This window comes from Arachis ipaensis, chromosome B10 (genome assembly GCF_059453495.1).
Source record: "Arachis ipaensis isolate K30076 ecotype BB chromosome B10, ASM5945349v1, whole genome shotgun sequence".
Lineage (NCBI taxonomy): Eukaryota > Viridiplantae > Streptophyta > Magnoliopsida > Fabales > Fabaceae > Arachis > Arachis ipaensis.
Window position 1 is genome coordinate 141,916,165 of NC_142435.1, and position 18,516 is coordinate 141,934,680.

At 33.0% G+C, this 18,516-nt stretch overlaps 2 protein-coding genes and 1 pseudogene across 2 annotated transcripts; 1 reads left to right on the forward strand and 2 right to left on the reverse strand.

The window, feature by feature from the left end:
* Positions 1-4,934: 4,934 nt before the first annotated feature.
* LOC148581952 (uncharacterized) lies at positions 4,935-6,613 on the reverse strand (annotated as a pseudogene).
* Positions 6,614-11,370: 4,757 nt separating this feature from the next.
* Positions 11,371-14,186, forward strand: LOC107621597 (TPX2 (targeting protein for Xklp2) protein family). Its single transcript, XM_016323629.3, has 8 exons — positions 11,371-12,418; positions 12,496-12,544; positions 12,680-12,775; positions 12,889-13,008; positions 13,127-13,225; positions 13,466-13,525; positions 13,652-13,746; positions 13,921-14,186. The coding sequence occupies exons 1-8, from the start codon at positions 11,499-11,501 to the stop codon at positions 14,018-14,020; spliced, it is 1,539 nt and encodes a 512-aa protein (XP_016179115.1). The 5' UTR covers positions 11,371-11,498; the 3' UTR covers positions 14,021-14,186.
* Positions 14,187-15,733: 1,547 nt separating this feature from the next.
* LOC107624024 (small ribosomal subunit protein eS19z) lies at positions 15,734-17,374 on the reverse strand. Its single transcript, XM_016326459.3, has 4 exons — positions 17,191-17,374; positions 16,476-16,566; positions 16,160-16,343; positions 15,734-16,053 (listed from the first exon to the last, which is right to left on the reverse strand). Exons 1-4 carry the CDS (start codon positions 17,272-17,274, stop codon positions 15,981-15,983), a joined length of 432 nt encoding a protein of 143 aa, XP_016181945.1. The 5' UTR covers positions 17,275-17,374; the 3' UTR covers positions 15,734-15,980.
* Positions 17,375-18,516: the final 1,142 nt, after the last annotated feature.

Genomic DNA, 18,516 nt, shown 5'->3' on the forward strand with positions numbered 1-18,516 from the left:
ATCAAGGCATAACATCTATATTGCATCCGTATCAAAAAGGATTTTTTTTTTTAACATGAATAAAAACAGAAACCTAAAAAAAATACTTTGCCACTAACCTTTAAGTCCTCCTTATGTACTCCCACTATAGTTAACTATCATTATCAGTCAACTATTAAAAAATACATAATCTAGGTGACAGACATGAAAAAAATACTTTATTCAGATTTTTTTTTCTATCTCAGAGTAAAATTGACAAAGAGAAAAAAAAGGAAAGGTACCTGAAGCAACTAGAATGAAAGCGATTTCATTCTTGCTTTGCTCCTTCGCCTCAACTTTATCATCTAGAGACACAAACGCGGGCTTTTCCAACGGAGACCTTTGAAGTATGGAGGCAACTTGAACGAAATGGCTATTTTACATTTGTCACATTATTAATAACTTGAAAAAAGCACAACACCAAGCACGCAAAATAGCAAATTAAACCACGGTTGAACAGATAAAAAAATCAGGAGAACCGTAACACCCCAGAAAAATCATGGCTCTTACAAAAACGAAAAAAAAAAAACCCTTTTTCTATGCCTTCCCTTCATCTCCACCCTCAAAACGCCAAGCTTTTTCCTGTTTCCAAACCCATCAACGTGAGATAAAAACCAAAACTTTCGTCTTAACATCAAATCCAGCCACATGCAACAATTGATAATGGAGTCCTAATATACCAATTAATCGAAACATGAAACTAGATAACATATCTATAGGAGTCGGAGATAAGACTATACGATGTTTGGCTTTTCCAGTAGAGACCTTCGAAGTATGGAGGCAACTTGAATGAAATGGCTACTTTACATTTGTCACATTATTAATAACTTGAAAGAAAGCACAACACCAAGCACACAAAATAGCAAATCAAACTACGGTTTTGAACAGATAAAAAATCAGGGAACTATAACACCCTTTGTTTGATGCCTTCCCTTCATCTCCACTCCAAAACGCCATCTTTGCAAACTTTTCCTTTTTCCCAAACCCATCAACGTGAGATAAAGACCAAAACTTTCATCGTTAACATCGAATCCAGCACATGCAACAATTGATAATGGAGCATCAATATGCCAATTAATCAAAACATGAAACTAGATAACATACCTATAAGAGTCGGAGACAAGGCTATGCGATGCTCCGATGACGAAGCTGCTGGGTTTCCTCCTCTCGTTTTTCTCGGTTTTGGGCTTATGTTTCGAATGAAATGGGGAGAAAAGTTTTGATCTTTCACTCGAGTTAATTTGATAGTATTTTTGGATGTTAATCTACTAGACAAAAATTATATTTTAATTGATATAAATGTAGATGAGAGAGGTTAGGGATTTGATTTAGAAAAAACGGAAATGAATTTTGGAAATGAAATTAATTACTACAAGTATGGAGAAAAAGGTTGAGTGATAAGTATGTTATTGATAAGCAGGTGTACTCCACTCGTTTATCATGAGATTGATATTTATTCTGTGCTATATCTACATTATATACTATTTTTTTGTTACCTAGCACTACTCATATGTATGGACTTTTAAATTCATATCTTATTACGATTAATATAACAAAAAATTATTCGACAAAAAGATGATAAAATTTAGAATTTAATTAAAGTTTGCCTTTAAGGATATGGATATCAATAAATTAAAGAAAAATACAGGAAAATAGTGATAATGATGAACAATATGAATAATAAATTAAAAAAAAATAAAATTTAAATTAAAATCAAATTATTAATTAATTATTTAGTTTTAAATTTTAAAATTTGAAAAATTAAAACTTCACACCATGTATGATTATTCCTAATCTCACCATAACCTTTAATACACATCCAAAATTCGTTGTCATTGTTCTCAGGTCCTCACCTCGCGCCGCTACACCCCCGCCGGTATTTCCACGCCACCCAATCTCCTGCCGACGCTGCCAAAGTATCTCCTCATCCCGCTTGCGTTTGTAACAACATCAGATCACTCCACAGCAGTCCGGTACATCCTCCTTCTTGCTGGTCCCGCTGTCGACCATGCAGACCCCACCGCAGTTCCCTTAGATCAAAATGATGTGGCCGGACCCAGCCATTTGGTGGAAGGTACGCTACCTCCCTTATTCTGGCTACCAAGAGCTTATAATAATCATCACGTATTCACGTGTTTGCTCCTTTCAATTATTATTTTTCAAATAATCAGGTTGGTACATTCAAATGAGGTTCTGGAAAGTGGCAACAGTGGTTTTGAAACTTACACTAAAGAACTACGTAAATTGCAGGCGCATACGTAACCACATTTTTATACGTGCATCATCTTCACATGTCAATTGATGGAGTCCAATTTGGTAGAATAGTTGTTGCGGTGCCATTGTCGGCTACTGCCGCACAAGAGATGCCATCGCGTGTTTTCTATGCTCCACTGCCGTTGTCTCGATCTGTTGTTATCCTTTTTTCATTGTCGTGGTTTTCTTCTATGTAGATGATTATTTTCATTCTTAAATGGATGTTCATTTAATTTGGATTGGATTTAAATAGTTACAATAAAATTTACTGGATATTCATTTTATTAAGTATGTGGATGGTTGGGGAACAATGACACTCATGACCACAGGAGGCAAGAATGATGGCCGGTGAGGGTGCGTTTGACGCCGGATGATTGATGAAGGTGGGCTGACTGACGGTTTGAGAAGAAAAGGAGTGTTTAGGTGAAATGGTTTGGTAAATTAGGATTTTGAATGGTTAATTTTTTTTTTTAATAACTGAGTGAATTTTTTTATTTAAGTAATTTGGAGAGTGTTTTTTATTTTTTACTTGTATTATGCCAAATTTATAAGCTATTATTTACATTGTTTAGATTTTTCATTGTCTCTTTAGTAAAATTGATAAATTAAGTTGGGTTGATAAAGTAGCTAATTTACTTGTTTGTTTAAGAAAATATGAAGGTTTAAATTTTATTAGCTAACAAAAGTTAAAGTAAATCTAACTTCTTTAATATATTACTATTATCAACATATTTAATATAATAAAAATTTTAAATAATTAAATTACTCCTAAAGATAAGTCTTGTTCGTTAAAATTGTCTTCGAATAATTTTTTAATCAAATTAATTCCTAAAAAATTTAAAATTGATCGTGTTCAACCTTTTGTCAATAGGTTAACGGTGACTGACACGATTAATTTCAAATCTTTTAGAGACTAATTTGATTGAGAAAATTATTCGAAAATTAATTTGACAAACGATCCATTTTTTGGGAATTAATTTAATTATTAATCCTAAAATATTATATAATATTATTAAACATTTCATTTAAACATTTCATTTATAATATATCTAACAAATACCCTTAACAAGATTCTAAATAAAAAATTAAAGACTTTTAGATAAATTGATCGTTCTCAAACTTTTTCTTAAATTCACAATCTAGAAACTAAACTAAAATACCACCTAACGTCTAAAAAATGAACAATTATTGAACTTTCAATGAACAGAATTATTATTGCTATACCTATGACTATGAATTCCAGACCTACAAATTGTTTTACTCAAATTTTTGTTCTATTGTTAACAACAAATAAATCAACAATTTTCGAGTTTTGTTTCACAATCTTAATTTAAGGAGCGGAAACGACTCTTTTTGTGGATATCTCAAAGTCTCAATTGTAGTTTCAAAAGTAAAATTAAAGATGAAAAGAAAACATGCAAGGTGTCGGTGACAAAATAAATTACAGAAATTGAAACAAACAGAAAATTAAAAAGAAGATGAAAGAAGAAACATGAACGTAAAAAAGAAAAGAAGACGTAAAAGTAGAGGAATTTTATTAATAAAAACTGGAAAAAAGCAAAGTACTGTTTGAGTTCAGAGGAATTACTTAAGATTCCCAATTTTACTCTGTGATGCCAAGGGGTTGAGAGCGTTTTTGGGTTTCTAAGTGTTTTCTAAGAAGAACTGAACTGATTACAACGTGTTCCTAAAGCTCTATTTATAGACTAGCCAAATCTCAATGGGCAGTTACTCTTTGTACACCACTTGCAGAAAATTTGAATTTCTTGTAGCTGTTCCCGCATTTCTTGCTTGCTGTTAATTTCAAAATTTAAATAAATAACCAACTATCAAATGATCTAATTTCATTTAAAATAGATATAAATATTATATATAGGAACATTACCAAATAACTAATTATTTCTTTTTATAATTTTCTTATAAAAATTATATTTTGTCTAACATAATGCCCCCAAGATTTCTCACTTGAAGATATGCAATGATTGAAAGTGAGAAAACTTAGTTGTTTATAGACATTTTTCTTATTTTTGATATTGAAAGTCAATTGACATTTTAGACACATCCGTTCGACAGATTAAATGCCTACTAGTGATAGACTTAACCGAATTTCTAAGTCTATAAAATTTTTTACATTAATAGTTGAACTGTCAATGGGGTCTATTCTTTTGTATGAAATTTTTAAGTGTGTCAAATGATATCTGTTCTAATTTTGGCACATTAAATGTGTATCAATTGACCTTTGTTTTGACCTTTAATATTTCAATTAAGAGTTTTTTGACTCACACTTTCATTGTTTTAATTGACACAATTTTCCTAATTTCAGAAGTAACAAAATCTTAACTTCGTGAAGTCGTTTCTTTCATATGTTAAACTCCAGGCGTCAATTAAATTTGATAAAATTTCTAATCCTATAAAATCTCCACACTAACATCTAATAGTTTTGACTCCAAGCGCTAAGAGACTCAACAGAATTTCTAAGTCAATTAGGCTTTTGTATTTATGAAGTACATACCCAAATGTCAATGAGAGATTATTTTTGTCTAAGATTTTAAACTTGACGCATTTTTTTTCTTTAAATAAAACCATTCATATCTATTTTACACATCTCAATACTTTTAAGATTAAATGCCTTGGTGTCAACTGTCAGTGACTTGACTCCAAGATTATACATCTTGAATTCCACATGCATAGTAACATGTACTATTATCAGCAGGAACTTCTTCCACTCCTCCGTCTTCGTTCCAGAAAATCAACTTTTGATGTAGAGTGGATGGAATAGCACCCATTCTGTGAATCCAATCACGTCCCAAAAGCAAGCTAAAACCAGCTTTAGAAGGAACAACAACAAATAGAGTTGGCCTATTGACAGAACCAACCTCAATTGACAGCAGAACCACACCTCTAACAGAAGAAGTCCTTCCATTAAAATCTGTTACCCCAATGCTACTTTTAATCAGCTCTTTTTCAGTCTTTCCAAGTCTTCCCATCATTCTTTCAGGCATGAGATTGACAGCAGCTCCCCCGTCAACTAAAATCTTATTAATTATCCTTCCATCAACACGAGCCTTGATATGCAATGGACGCAAATGCTCCTTGTCATTTTCAGTAGGTTTCTCAAACAATCCTCCACCACATATATTGTCATCTAATAACAAGCATTCACTTCCAGGAAAGACATCATAACAATCATCTTCTAATGAATCTACTTCCTGGACTTGACTATACTCCTCAGGCAGTATTGACACCACAGCTATAGGTTGCTTAACACCAAATATTGCTTCTAAGCTGTCATTAAAATCAGTGTCAAAATTATCAGTAATTAAATCTTCATCCTTTTCTCCCTTGTTTTCACCATTACCCTCTTCCCAACAAGATTCTTCTTGACGTTTTTATTGCACTTAGGGTGATTAGAAGAATTGCCTGTTTCTACAGACTTGGCCATGGTTGGCAAAGGAGGAAAATCTACCCCGTGTCCCTTGTATGGATCCAAAGGAACATACTCAGGTATATTCTCTTTCTGCTCAAAAGTTGTAAAAGGAGAATATTTTAGAATATTTTGACAATTTAACCAAGGAGAATAATTAGGAACCTGCTGCATGTTAGGATTATAACAAGAATAAATTGGCTTTGAGGGAACAGGCACATTTTTTGAAATATATATACTACCTCCGTCTTGTGCATGATTCATGTTCCATAACTGAGACTCATAATACCTAGGCTTAAAAGGTCTAGGCTTCACCCATTTGTTTTTTCCTCTTGCAAAAGCAGTAGGTTGATTCTGCACATTTCTCACATTCTGGACCCATTTATTGTTTGAAATTTTGGCGGGAGAAACTCTTGTCTTTTGAGAAAATCCATCAGGTCTTCCATCAATCATGACCACAGTCTTCATCTTCTGGTTGACGGGTTGTACTCCAGTGTTGTTGACGCACTTGTTCAAAGGAATTTGACTGCCCAACTTTTGTTTTCTCTCGGCTATCTTCCGCTTTAGCTCGTTAGTTTTATTTTCTTTTTCAGCAATCTTCTTTCTCAACTCAGCCTTTTCTTTCTCTTCAACTTTGTACTTTTCAAACTCTTTTGCAGCTTCCTTGTCAAAAACAGCGTTGCACTTTGGGCACATGGCGATGGTGCTGTCAGATTCTTTAATTCTCAACAAAAAATCTAACAGGTCTTCACCAGGACGAGGATAAATTGGCTTCTTGTCTTGCTCAAAGATCCTCAGGTCTTTATTTTCATCTTTAGCACTAACCATTGTGGCATCAACTTCTACTATATTGACTGACAAGTTGAATGGCTCAACATAATTTGAGTCAGCAGCAAATGGTTCAGTGTCCACCTTCATAGTAGTTTTATCCTCAAACTTCAATCTTCCCTCCTCAATTGCTTTTTGTATCAAGTCCCTGAAACGGACGCAATTATTAGTGGTGTGCGAAAATACCTGATGAAACTTACAAAATTTCTTATTCTTTATTTCATCAGCTGTAGGCATCTTTTTTCCTTCAGGTAAAATAAGCTACTTATCTTTTAATAAAACCTCAAATATTTGATCTACCTTAGAAATATCAAAAGAATAAGTCTTATTTTCAACTTTAGAATAAGAAGAAATTTTTTCTTTTCCTTTAACAGGCTTCAAAGATTTGTATACATATAGAGGACCCCCACGTAATTCGGCAATATAAATCTCTTTCTTATCTGAATCACTACTATCAGAAAAACAATCAACATATGCAACATTTTTCGAACTCTTTTTGAAATTTTCTTTTTCTTTCTTAATTTGTTCTATTTGTCTTACTCTTTCAGCTAACTGGGAAAGATCTAAAGTATGTTGATTGACAAGTTTCTTCCTAACTCTAAATTCTAACCCATTAGTAGCCATTTTGACAACTTCAGATTTTGGAATCGGAGTAAAATATTTATTTCTCATGTTTCTAAACCGTGCCAAATAGGTGTCAATGGATTCTCCCTCTGCACGTTTAACAGAGAATAAATCTGTAAGACTAACTTATAATTCACCTCGAAAAAATTGATCATGAAAATTTCTTTCTAACTGTGCCCAAGAATGAATAGAACTTGGTCTTAAATTGGAGAACCATATAAATGCATTTTTTGTTAAAGAAGAAGAAAAATATCTCATCTTAAGATATTCATTAGAAGCTGCTTCCCCAATTTCAACAGTATATCGAGCAATATGCTCTACTGTAGACTCATTTTCTTCTCCAGAAAATTTTGTAAGGGATTTTGGAATTTTCCAACCCCTTGGGAGCTCTGCTTGTTGGACACATTCAGGAAAAGCAGACACAAAATATGGCCTATTTAAGCAACCAACATTAAATTCCAAACAGTTTAAAACTTGTTCAACATTTCTTGCTAGATTATAATGCCCCCTAAGTTGTTTTGCCTAAGTCTTTCTAACATATCATCAGCATTTTGACCATGTCTAGGCATATGAACATCATAATTAGGAATTGCTCCACCATTTTGATTGACATTATCAAATCTTAAACCCTAGTTATCATTTTCTTCTAAATTTATCATAGTAGCAATCCTATTAACTTGCCTATTTAATTGTTCAATTCTAGTGTTTATGTTTTCTAAAAGAGGATTTAAAATTGTCACCATTTGATGAGTTAACATGTTTACTAGATCATGGTGACTTTCATCCATCTGTTGCCTAATATTTGCTAAAGATCCCACAGTTTGACTAGGTTGATTAACAGGCATTGCTCTTAACATGTCAGAAAATATAGGTCTGAAATTTTCTACCCTAGTGACAGTGGATGTAGTAGAATTAGATGCACTGTTATTTCCTGTATTAATAGAATGTGAAAAATTTTGCTGTGATACGTGTGAACCTGACGCCCCAGAAACAGGTACATTTGACATGCCATATGGATTTTGATAAATAGGATTTTGAAAAGTTAAGTAGAGAGGCACAGGCAATCCTTGTGTCACCATGGAGGGGACATACCCCGGTGGCAAGCCATATGGCGGCCACCCCACGGTATTTATGTGAGTTGCATTTAACCCTATATGGGCATGGCCAACGCCATCATGCCTCACTGACATCAAGGTAGGATCTGCATTTGAAATCACAGGAGAATTTTCGGATTCATTTCCTCTAATCTCATCACTAGAAGTAGAAGAAGATGCTGCAGAACTTATACTGATTTTCTTGGCTCTGGACGCACGAACTTACCACTGCGCAACCACATGCAAATTAAAAAAACTCTTGATTTTTCTTTTGACAAACTACAATCTATTGACAAAGTCCTACCAGGCGTGCCAATTTGTTTTACTCAAATTTTTGTTTTATTGTTAACAACAAATAAATCAATAATTTTCGAGTTTTGTTTCACAATCTTAATTTAAGGAGCGGAAACGACTCCTTTTGTGGATGTCTCAAAGTCTCAATTGTAGTTTCGAAAGTAAAATTAAAGATGAAAAGAAAACATGCAAGGTGCCGGTGACAAAATAAATTACAGAAATTAAAACAAACAGAAAATTAAAAAGAAGATGAGAGAAGAAACATGAACGTAAAAAAGAAAAGAAGACGTAAAAGTAGAAGAATTTTATTAATAAAAACTGGAAAAAAGCAAAGTACAAGTGTTTGAGTTCAGAGGAATTACTTAAGATTCCCAATTTTACTCTATGATGCCAAGGGGTTGAGAGCGTTTTTGGGTTTCTAAGTGTTTTCCAAGAAGAACTGAACTGATTACAACATGTTCCTAAAGCTCTATTTATAGACTAGCCTAATCTCAATGGGCAGTTACTCTTTATACACCACTTGCAAGAAATTTGAATTTCTTATAGCTGTTCCCGCACTTCTTGCTTGCTGTTAATTTCAAAATTTAAATAAATAATCAATTATCAAATGATATAATTTAATTTAAAATAGATATAAATATTATATATAGGAACATTACTAAATAACTAATTATTTCTTTTTATAATTTTCTTATAAAAATTATATTTCGTCTAACACAAATATCAACGTGAAAATTCTTCACAAGTGAGCTACTTGGTTATGAACTTATGATGATATGCAATTCAACGGAGTTGGAAAATGAATATTTGACACAATATATTTCACTTACAACATTATTGAAATAATCTATAATTGAATCTTAAATGAGATTGAGCTTCATAATTATCAATGATTAAGACAATAATTATGTTTAAAAAAATATGATAACATTTTTTAGTCTACAAAGAATAATATTACATATTTAAATTTTTTTTGCTAATTAAGTTCAATTAAATTGGTCTAACATAACAAAAATTAATTATAACTAACATTATTTCAAGTTTTATTGTTTAATTTGATTGGATTTGGTTCACAAAAAATTTAGATGGGTAGTATTAGTAGTTTGAAAAATGTTGTAATTTATTTTGGGAAATAGAGGTATCCTATAGTTGAATATCTACTATAAATACGAGGATTTATTTTTTAAAATACTTTTTTAAAAAAAAGAAAAATTATTCTTTTTAAAAGTTGAATTAAGACCATTTATTTAAGAAAAAACTTATTATTTTAATAGCAGTTAATCAATAATATTTAAAAGTGTATATTAAAAATATATTATTAATTATTAATTTAAACAAATTGAATTAATAGCTAAAAGTGTTGGTGAAAATTATTAAACACATTACTATCTATTAATCAGCTAGTTGGATTATAAAGAGCTTGTGTTTTTAGTTTCCATGTCAATAAAAAAAAATATGTGTTTTTGGTTAATGTGCGAAAGAAATTTTAAAATTGTCTGCAGCTCGTTTACAAAGAATTTTAGTTCTATCATTACGCATTAATCTTGCCCTAATATAATTTAAAATTATCCACAACTAGTAAACATGTAATTATGTTTCCTAATATTTTATTTATGTTTCAAAATTATTCCTCATTGAATTATCCGTTTATTTTTTTAGATATGAGTAAAATTATGGGATAATATTCGGTTATTGGATTGTGTAGTCCTCACAATTTTAAAAAAATACCATCTAATTTAATAACTGAATATTAAATTTTTTTTTAATAAAAAAAATAGCCTAAATTATCATCATCATTCATCAATAGGTAGAAGTAACGCATACAAATAGAATTGAAACATCTTTTAATGTTGAGATTAAATTAATAAATTAAACATTAAAAGATATTTTTTTTAAATGTTAATAATTTCAAACATATTTTATTCTACATATAATTTTATTGATGTGAATTTGATAATTAAAAATTGTTAAATAACAATTTTATTTATCTAATTGTTTTCGCCTATTAATTTCACATATAATTGTATTTGAGTATGGTAAAAATTCAGGACTTTACGTGAAATTGATACCTGAGAGTCGTTAAATGAAAATTTAGTTAAATCTGTCAAATCATTTGACGGTTCTCAGGCTGCATTTGTTTCTAAGAACATGATAGGATAAGACACTAAGAACAAGACAGGATAAGACATTAATGGACAAAAATACAAAATTTTGTATTCTTGTATTCTGTTTGGTGATAAACTAGAACAAATTATGAAAATTTTATTTATTCTAATTTTTTTCATTCAAAAATTTGAGATGAAAAATATAATAATAAAAAATATAATTATAAAAAATTAATAAAAATAATGAAAGAAAAAATAAAAAATAAGTTATGTCCCTTGTTAGTGTCTCTGTGTCCTTCCTATCAGGATGGACACAAAATACACTAATTCAGTGTCTCTGGACACATTGTCTCTGTCCATGTTTTCTCTGTCAAACACGATTTTGTGTCTCACTATCTCTGTCTCAGTGTCTTGTCTTTGTAGACAAACGCAACATCAAGTATCAATTTCACGTAAAGTGGACTGCACTTGAGTTTCCATATTTGAGTATTCATTTTTCCCTTTTTTTTTTTTTTTTTTTTTTTGGGTCGGGGCATATTTGCGTTAACGGCTTGCTTGGCGCCGCTCAACGAATAAACGGTCTAAAGAAAATCGCTGAAAATGTAAAAACAGACTTTCAAATAAAAAAATATAAAAAAAATGATAACCATCACCGTCAACGAATCAGAAGACCCACGAAAAGTAGCCGTTACAAAATTAACAAATACAAGCGAGCCAAAAAAAATGCTCCTATTCTCCCTCAAACACTTCATTTCATTTCTTCACTCTAAAATCTCACTCTCACTGTGATTCGAATTCAATTCTTCACTCTCAGAACCCTAACCCTAACACTCTCAACACTCACTATTTTTTAATCTAATGGAAGAGGCAGCAACAAAAGTAGTTGCAACGCCAACCAAAACCACCACATTAATGCAACTCAAATTGCAAAATTCTGAGAATCAAAACCCTAATCTTCCTTCGAAATCGTCCAAATCTCCGAAGCCAAAAGCAGCACCCGCTGTTGTTGTTCGATCTCCTCAGAACCGAATCAGACAGCGTAAGTTCCTCGTGGCGAAGAGAAACAACAACAGCAAAACGGTGTCGTCTTGCAAGTGCAGAGAAGAGAAAGGCGATGATGGCGCCAAATGCCTCTGCGTTGCCTATGAGAATCTCAGGGCTTCTCAGGAAGAGTTCTTGAAAAATCGCCAACAGGAATTGAAGAAGGATTGCGAAGATGAAGAAGAAGAGCTTATTGAAGCAAGCCTCAAAATCCAGGACCTTCGAATCCAGGACAACGAGGAAGAGGTGGAGAAGAATGAAATCGACGAATTGGAATTGGAGGGAAGCTCTAATGTGAAGAGAAGGAGGGACAAGTTGCTGGAAGAAGCGAGAAATAGTGTCCCCGAAACCGGGTTCGGGAAAGTGATGCATTTGGTGAATGCCTTCGAGAAGATTCTATCTATGCCAAAATCAAGGAAGAAGGATCAGAATGAGGAAGAGGAAAAATTCGAAGAGGAGAACGAGAAGAGGGAACACAACGACGAAAATGGACACGGAGAGGGTAATAACGGTCATACAAATAGTTGCAAGGTTAAGAGCAAGGTGATGAAATGGGCATTGCCTGGTTTGCAATTTGAGCAACCTTCTTTCAAAGCACCTGAACTTGAGGTTACTGGTTCTTGTTCTGGTTCTGGTTCTTCCTTGATTTGCGCTTCTGATTTGGTTTTGACATCGGAGAACCTTGGATTGGACTCAAGGATCTCGGTTTCTTCTTCCTGGGATAGTAGCCATGGAAGGTTCGATTTTGATTTTTTATTTGCTTTCGTCCATCGTGTTTTGTTTGCTGACATTTGTTGATTGTTCATTGTTGCAGTGTGTCTAGTAGGACTTCAGCTACTGGGGGTAGAAGGAGTAGGAGAAATGTAAGATTTACTTTACATTATGTTAAAATTTACATTTAAGCACTAACGAAATGATGATTATCAAAAACTTGTTCATGATTCACCTAATTGGATTTTATGGTATGGTAATTTTTCCTTTTTCATTCCTTTCTTCAGAGCTTGGATTCGAGTGGTGCTTATGGAGGAAGGAGGTGGAAGAAGAAGCAGCCGCCAAAAGTCACTAACCAAAAACCATTCAAGCTAAGAACAGAAGTAAGTATTGATTGAAGTGTGAAAGAATTAAAACTTTTTTAAAAAAATAAAAATAAACTGCTTTAAAGTTTAGAAACTAATAAATTGTTTTGATAATGCAATTGCTAATGCAGCAAAGGGGGGAATTGAAAAAGGAAGAATTTATGAAGAAGGTGCAGGAGATAATGACGGAAGAACAGAAGATGAGGATTCCTATAGCACAGGGCCTTCCATGGACAACAGATGAACCAGAGGTAAGTTCAGTTTTTGTTATGAAATTCTTGTGGTGTTAATGCAGCACCACCAATTATATGCTACCTTTGATATGATGAGCTTCTTAGTAATAGCATTCCTTTGGTCCTTCTGTTGCAGTGCTTGGTAAAACCTCCTGTTAAAGAGAGCACCAAGCCTATTGATCTTAAGCTTCACAGTGATGTCCGAGCAGTGGATCGAGCTGAATTTGATCAACAGGTGCATTTTCATTTTTATCTATTTCTATATTGTGCCGTTACTGCTATTATTGTTAATATTATTAGGATTTTGTTGATAAGTGTCATTACACATGTAACAAGCCATTTATTGAATACAAAACTTTGAAATAGGGGCAAGACTCTTACTGTTGTTGTTGTTGTTATTGCACATCATAGTACTACTTGTCTTCATGTCAAATGTAGAACAAATATGACTGAATTTGAATGTTCAATTATGTAGGTAGCAGAAAAGATGAGCTTGATAGAACAACTCAAATTGGAAAGAGAAAGACAGCAGAAGGTACAGTATTGAGATTTTTTCACCCAAACATGATCATGGGATATTTTGATAGAAGTATGAAATTTTGGTCCCAACCATTGAATTGGGCCCCAAAATGCTGATGCCTTTTACGTTACTTCATTATAGTTGGAAGAAGAAGAAGAAATCAGAAGGTTGAGGAAGGAACTCATTCCGAAAGCACAACCAATGCCTTATTTTGACAGACCCTTTATACCAAGGAGGTTTGATCTAGTTCTCTAGCTTCATAATTAATGGCTTCATTGGAAGACAGACATTACCTTATAGGGTTCCTTTAACAGTTTTTTTTTTATTTTATTTTATTTTATTCACGTTATTTTTACTTCCTTTGCTTTCTTTAAATAATATATGTATAATTTTCTCTTTTTCGGTGCAAGGTCTACGAAGCATCCAACAATACCAAGAGAACCCAAGTTTCACATACCACAACATAAGAAGATAAAGTGCTTGTCATGGAATGACTTGAAAATTTATTGATGCGAAATGAACATATCCGTTCATTTTTGTGCCTCCGTTAGTGCAATGATCTTTGTACTGTGATTAAAAAGAGTGAGATAGGGGTGTGCAAATTGACTTGGACAAATAGGCATATTCTTTTCATCCAAATGAAATGAATTTATTTTTTAAATTTAGTGTTGTGTAATTACTTTGATTATCTACGCAAGATATTAATTCAACTGTTCAAAACAAAAGCAGTGATAAAATTAATTGGTAGCCAATGAGTTATAGCTCAAATGGCATAGTCTTCCCATACTCAATTAAGAGATTGCGGGTTCAAATCTCTTATCTTTGGTAAAAAAAAGATAAAATTAATTGGTAAAAACACTTGATGAGAGTAGTACAATACTTGTTTTCAATGGTTTTTTTTTTTTCCTCTCAATGGCATGTTCTACTTACTTGCGTATAAACAAAAGAAAAAACTGATTTTTTTTGTTGACGTTTGGATAGCTGGTGGCCTGTGCCGGAAGGTGTTGCTCCCTATCCTCGGAGGTCTTGATTGTTTTTTATGATTTCCTCGTTGGACAAAAATATTTACTAATTTAGTAAAACCACACTACAACTCAAAAGCCTTCTCTTCCACTCTCTCTAAAATTCACACACACTCTAGAAACATCACAAATGGGCTCAAATAGCAAGCACCTCCCACTCCCGCCACAAATCACCATTTGTAGGAATCGGTGTAGCCGTGTAGGCATATCAGATAAATCTTATTCTATTATGTTATACAACCAAATCAAATTCAAATCAACTCGATGCTTTTTGGTAAGCAAATTTGAGCAACTTGAGCATATTTGCTCCTAAATGGTATCAAGTTTATTCGATTTAATAATCCCATATTAATCAACTTGGATTGGTCGAGTGATCAGATCACTCATCCGCTTAAGCAACGTGTCGGGGGTTCAAATCTCGCCTTGTGTATGCAGCAATCCATTGACCAGCAACAAATCTTTAAATGAAGCTCCGATCCACGACGGATTAGTTCTTAGCCTGTCCGGCTAGAGAAAACCGTGGGCAACCAGGAAAGATAAAAAACTCGAGTATAAACACCTCATATGCAATGTTGAACTCCCATTTCCATACTGTCCAGCTTTTCCAATTTATTGGTGTTTGTTTTCTTTGGGATTAGGCCCCTTTGTATTACCCAAAAAAGCCTTATTGCTACATAAGTACATATCAATCTACGTACCCTCCACACCTTAAGACTCTCTCCTTAAGAATATATAAGAAAACCCATTGACAATATTTTTTTTTTTGTATCGTTGGAACTAAATCCTTGAATATCTATCAAAAGTAAACGCCTAATCTGTGGTTGCGGAGTTTACCTTTCAATAGGTAAAAAATTGGCCAAGAAACACCTAGTGGTCATAGTGGTCATCGTTACCCATTAAGCATTAATGCATTATAGCTGGAGTATAGAATTGATTTGGGCTTTGGCCCCGTTTACCAAAAAATATAAAAGAAAGGCAATAATCTCTCAGAATGGCTCGCGCAATGCGCATTGCTACATGTTAGTAATTAACAAAAAACTTATTTTACCAAAAAAAAGAAAAAAACAAAAAACTCGTAAATGGTTGTGAATTTGTGATTAATGATTATGTCAATGCTGTACTATTTGGGGCACAATGTGCTTTAATTATATTTTATCAAAAAATAAATAAGCAATATTAGGCTAGTTTGCAAGAGGGCAAGTATCAATCAAAACTGGTCCGATATCCTTCAAAATGACTAGAAAATAAAGTATTAATTTAAATCAAAACCTTAGCGATCAAAATTCCAAACTAAAAAACAATAAATATAAAGAAAAACAAATATGAAAATCTAAGAAAATTGGCCTGTTCAATACTTAATTTTGCGTTGATGCCATCTACTATTCAGCAAACTTAAACCCTAGATGATATGATATGCAAAGCATCATCAATTCTCACTAAGACACCACTCAAGGGGCAACAACAATGCGACCAGCAACTTGATCGAGATCCCGTCGGCCATTGGAAGTGATTCTTCTACCACTGCAATGCAAAAAACACAAATAAGTCAAACTATCTTTACAAGAACCAATGATGAATACAATAGCATTGATCTGTTTTCGGCATATAACATTTCAACAAAACTTACCCTTTTAACTCCTGCTCAATAATGCCCATCTTTTGCAATTGTTTCAGAATGTGTCTGGCAATACTGCCGCTACTCCGGCAGAAATGTGGGGGGCGGCTTCCATTTCTCTTACTTCCACCATAGATCCTCTTAAACGCACCAACACCAAGACCACCTCTCAAGTAGATCTTTCTTGCCATGGAGGCTGTAACCAAGGTTGATCTCCATCAGTCTAACAGTAAATATTTACATTTAACAACAGAATAAATTATGTGACACTGCGAGCATTCACGCTCAATTATAAGGAATCTCCACTTTGTTAAACGAGTAAACTCACCAGATCTAACATAATACCAGTCAGGATCATAAGGAGCCAGTTCCTTAAACTTTGCAGTCTTCACAATATCTGTCCACTCAGGCAGCTCCATCTGTTAAACAATCACACACAAAGAACGCAACAATTAAATAAACACCTACAACTTCATTTAACAAAACAAGCAGAAAGGCATCGATAGGCATTAACCAAAGTGCCACAGCAAGCACAAACACAATACACATACGAAAATATCAAAAGAGCAAAAGAAAAGGTATTCACCGAGACTAGAGTGTAAATTGATTAAATTCCAAGCCAATCACGTAAAATTGCAAACTTTAACCTACCAATAATCTAATATAGAATTATTTGAATTACATCAAAATTCACACCAAACCAATCAGCCTTACAATTACAATCGAATTACAAACAACAAAAAAGGCAAAATAAACATGAAAAGCTACCATCCTCCTCAATATAAAAGCCATTTATTACCACACTAATTAAACTGCTACTCGATCAATATATGACATAGAGTTCCAAAAACCCAAACTTTTCTCCCCAAATTACACACAAAGCAAGGGTTTGAATCTGAGAACATTCATCAGAAAATAGACTCACTCAACGTAATGACAGCTACCAAATATAATTTCGAACAACACAAACGAAATTGACCAATGTAAAACCTAAGAAAAGGGAACGAGAACGAATTTATTTATTAAAAAAAAAAAGATCGTACCTTGCCAGAACGCTTGAGGTGAGAGGCATAGGCCTTGACGAATTCGTGAGGCGAAACATCCTTGACTGTCCTTGCGGTTGCCATGGCTGAACTCAACCGTCGTTCTCAAGCAACGCTGATCTCACTTCTGAGTTCTCAACTTCGCAAGGGTTTCAACCTTCAAGTGATCCCTTCTTCGTGGTTTATAAATGGCAGCTCTTAAAGTAGGGTTTTATTTTCGGGTATGGGCCTTTTGGGCTTTTCATTCTTTTCATAAAGCCTGTTTAACTTGAGCAAAATCCAAAAAGACCAACTTTCAGCTCATATATTTAAATCTCTTATGTTAATCAGCATATTAGCATGAGACTGAATTCCCTTAATTTTTTTTCTTCAATTATTTGATAAAATGTGATGTATAATCATTTAATATTTTTTTATATATTTTTTGTTTCATTTAAAGAATGTAAAGTGAGAAATTAAATTTTACCAAATAATTTTAAAAAAATATTGAACAAATCTATTCCCAATTAGCACGCACATGTTATCAACCAATTAATAAAGAGTCAAAGTTCTGTGGTTTACATTGGGTTCTATATTTACTACTTAATTAATTAATGAGGAGTGCTAGGGGTCAGCAATTTTTGTGATTTATAACCATCAAATAGCCATCAATGATGATTTTAATTATGTGAGATTATTGTGAGATTTTATCCAATAGCTCATTTTTTTTTTGCTAGTTACATGTTAGCCATAAATTAAAAAAATTGATGGCCCCTAAACTTTTCCTTAATTAATATCACTATTACCAATTATTGCTACTACCTACTAGATGGGGGATGATAATGATTTATGAACACGTGGTAAAAATACTAGGTTTTAAAACTTTATAATGAAATTGGAGGATGACTTAGTTTCTATTCATTTATGGGTCTTATTTATTTGTTTTTCCACTCATTTGTGTGTATTAACTCTTTTTAATTGAAACGTGTGCCTATTCACAGTAAAATTGCCCAAAACCATTGTTGTTAAATTAAGAACATGTATAACTAATTATACCAAATATGAGGAAAACTGAATCTTTCATTCTTTCTATATACCTCATTAACGGTTTGGTTTAGGCTTTAGACTATTTAATAACTTCAATATCAATTATTAAACTTACGCATTGGTTTAGGCTTTAGACTATTTAATAACTTCAATATCAATTATTAAACTTACGCAGCTGCATGCCAACGAACTATAACTCAAATGACATAGTCTCCCTATTCTCATCTAGAGGTTTCGAGTTTGAGTCTCAGTGTCTCACTCTTAACTTTGGAAAAAAAACTTACACAGCTGCACAATAGA

Bases quoted from the DNA above. Each gene is read 5' to 3' on its own strand.
- LOC107621597 (XM_016323629.3), top strand. From the start codon at position 11,499: ATGGAAGAGGCAGCAACAAAAGTAGTTGCAACGCCAACCAAAACCACC. The intron at 12,776-12,888 runs GTAAGTATTGAT...TTGCTAATGCAG, and splicing joins CATTCAAGCTAAGAACAGAA to CAAAGGGGGGAATTGAAAAA. The intron at 13,226-13,465 runs GTGCATTTTCAT...TCAATTATGTAG, and splicing joins GAGCTGAATTTGATCAACAG to GTAGCAGAAAAGATGAGCTT.
- LOC107624024 (XM_016326459.3), bottom strand. From the start codon at position 17,274: ATGGCAACCGCAAGGACAGTCAAGGATGTTTCGCCTCACGAATTCGTC. The intron at 16,567-17,190 runs GTACGATCTTTT...ATTGTTTAACAG, and splicing joins ACCTCAAGCGTTCTGGCAAG to ATGGAGCTGCCTGAGTGGAC. The intron at 16,344-16,475 runs GTGAGTTTACTC...CCTTGGTTACAG, and splicing joins CTGGTATTATGTTAGATCTG to CCTCCATGGCAAGAAAGATC.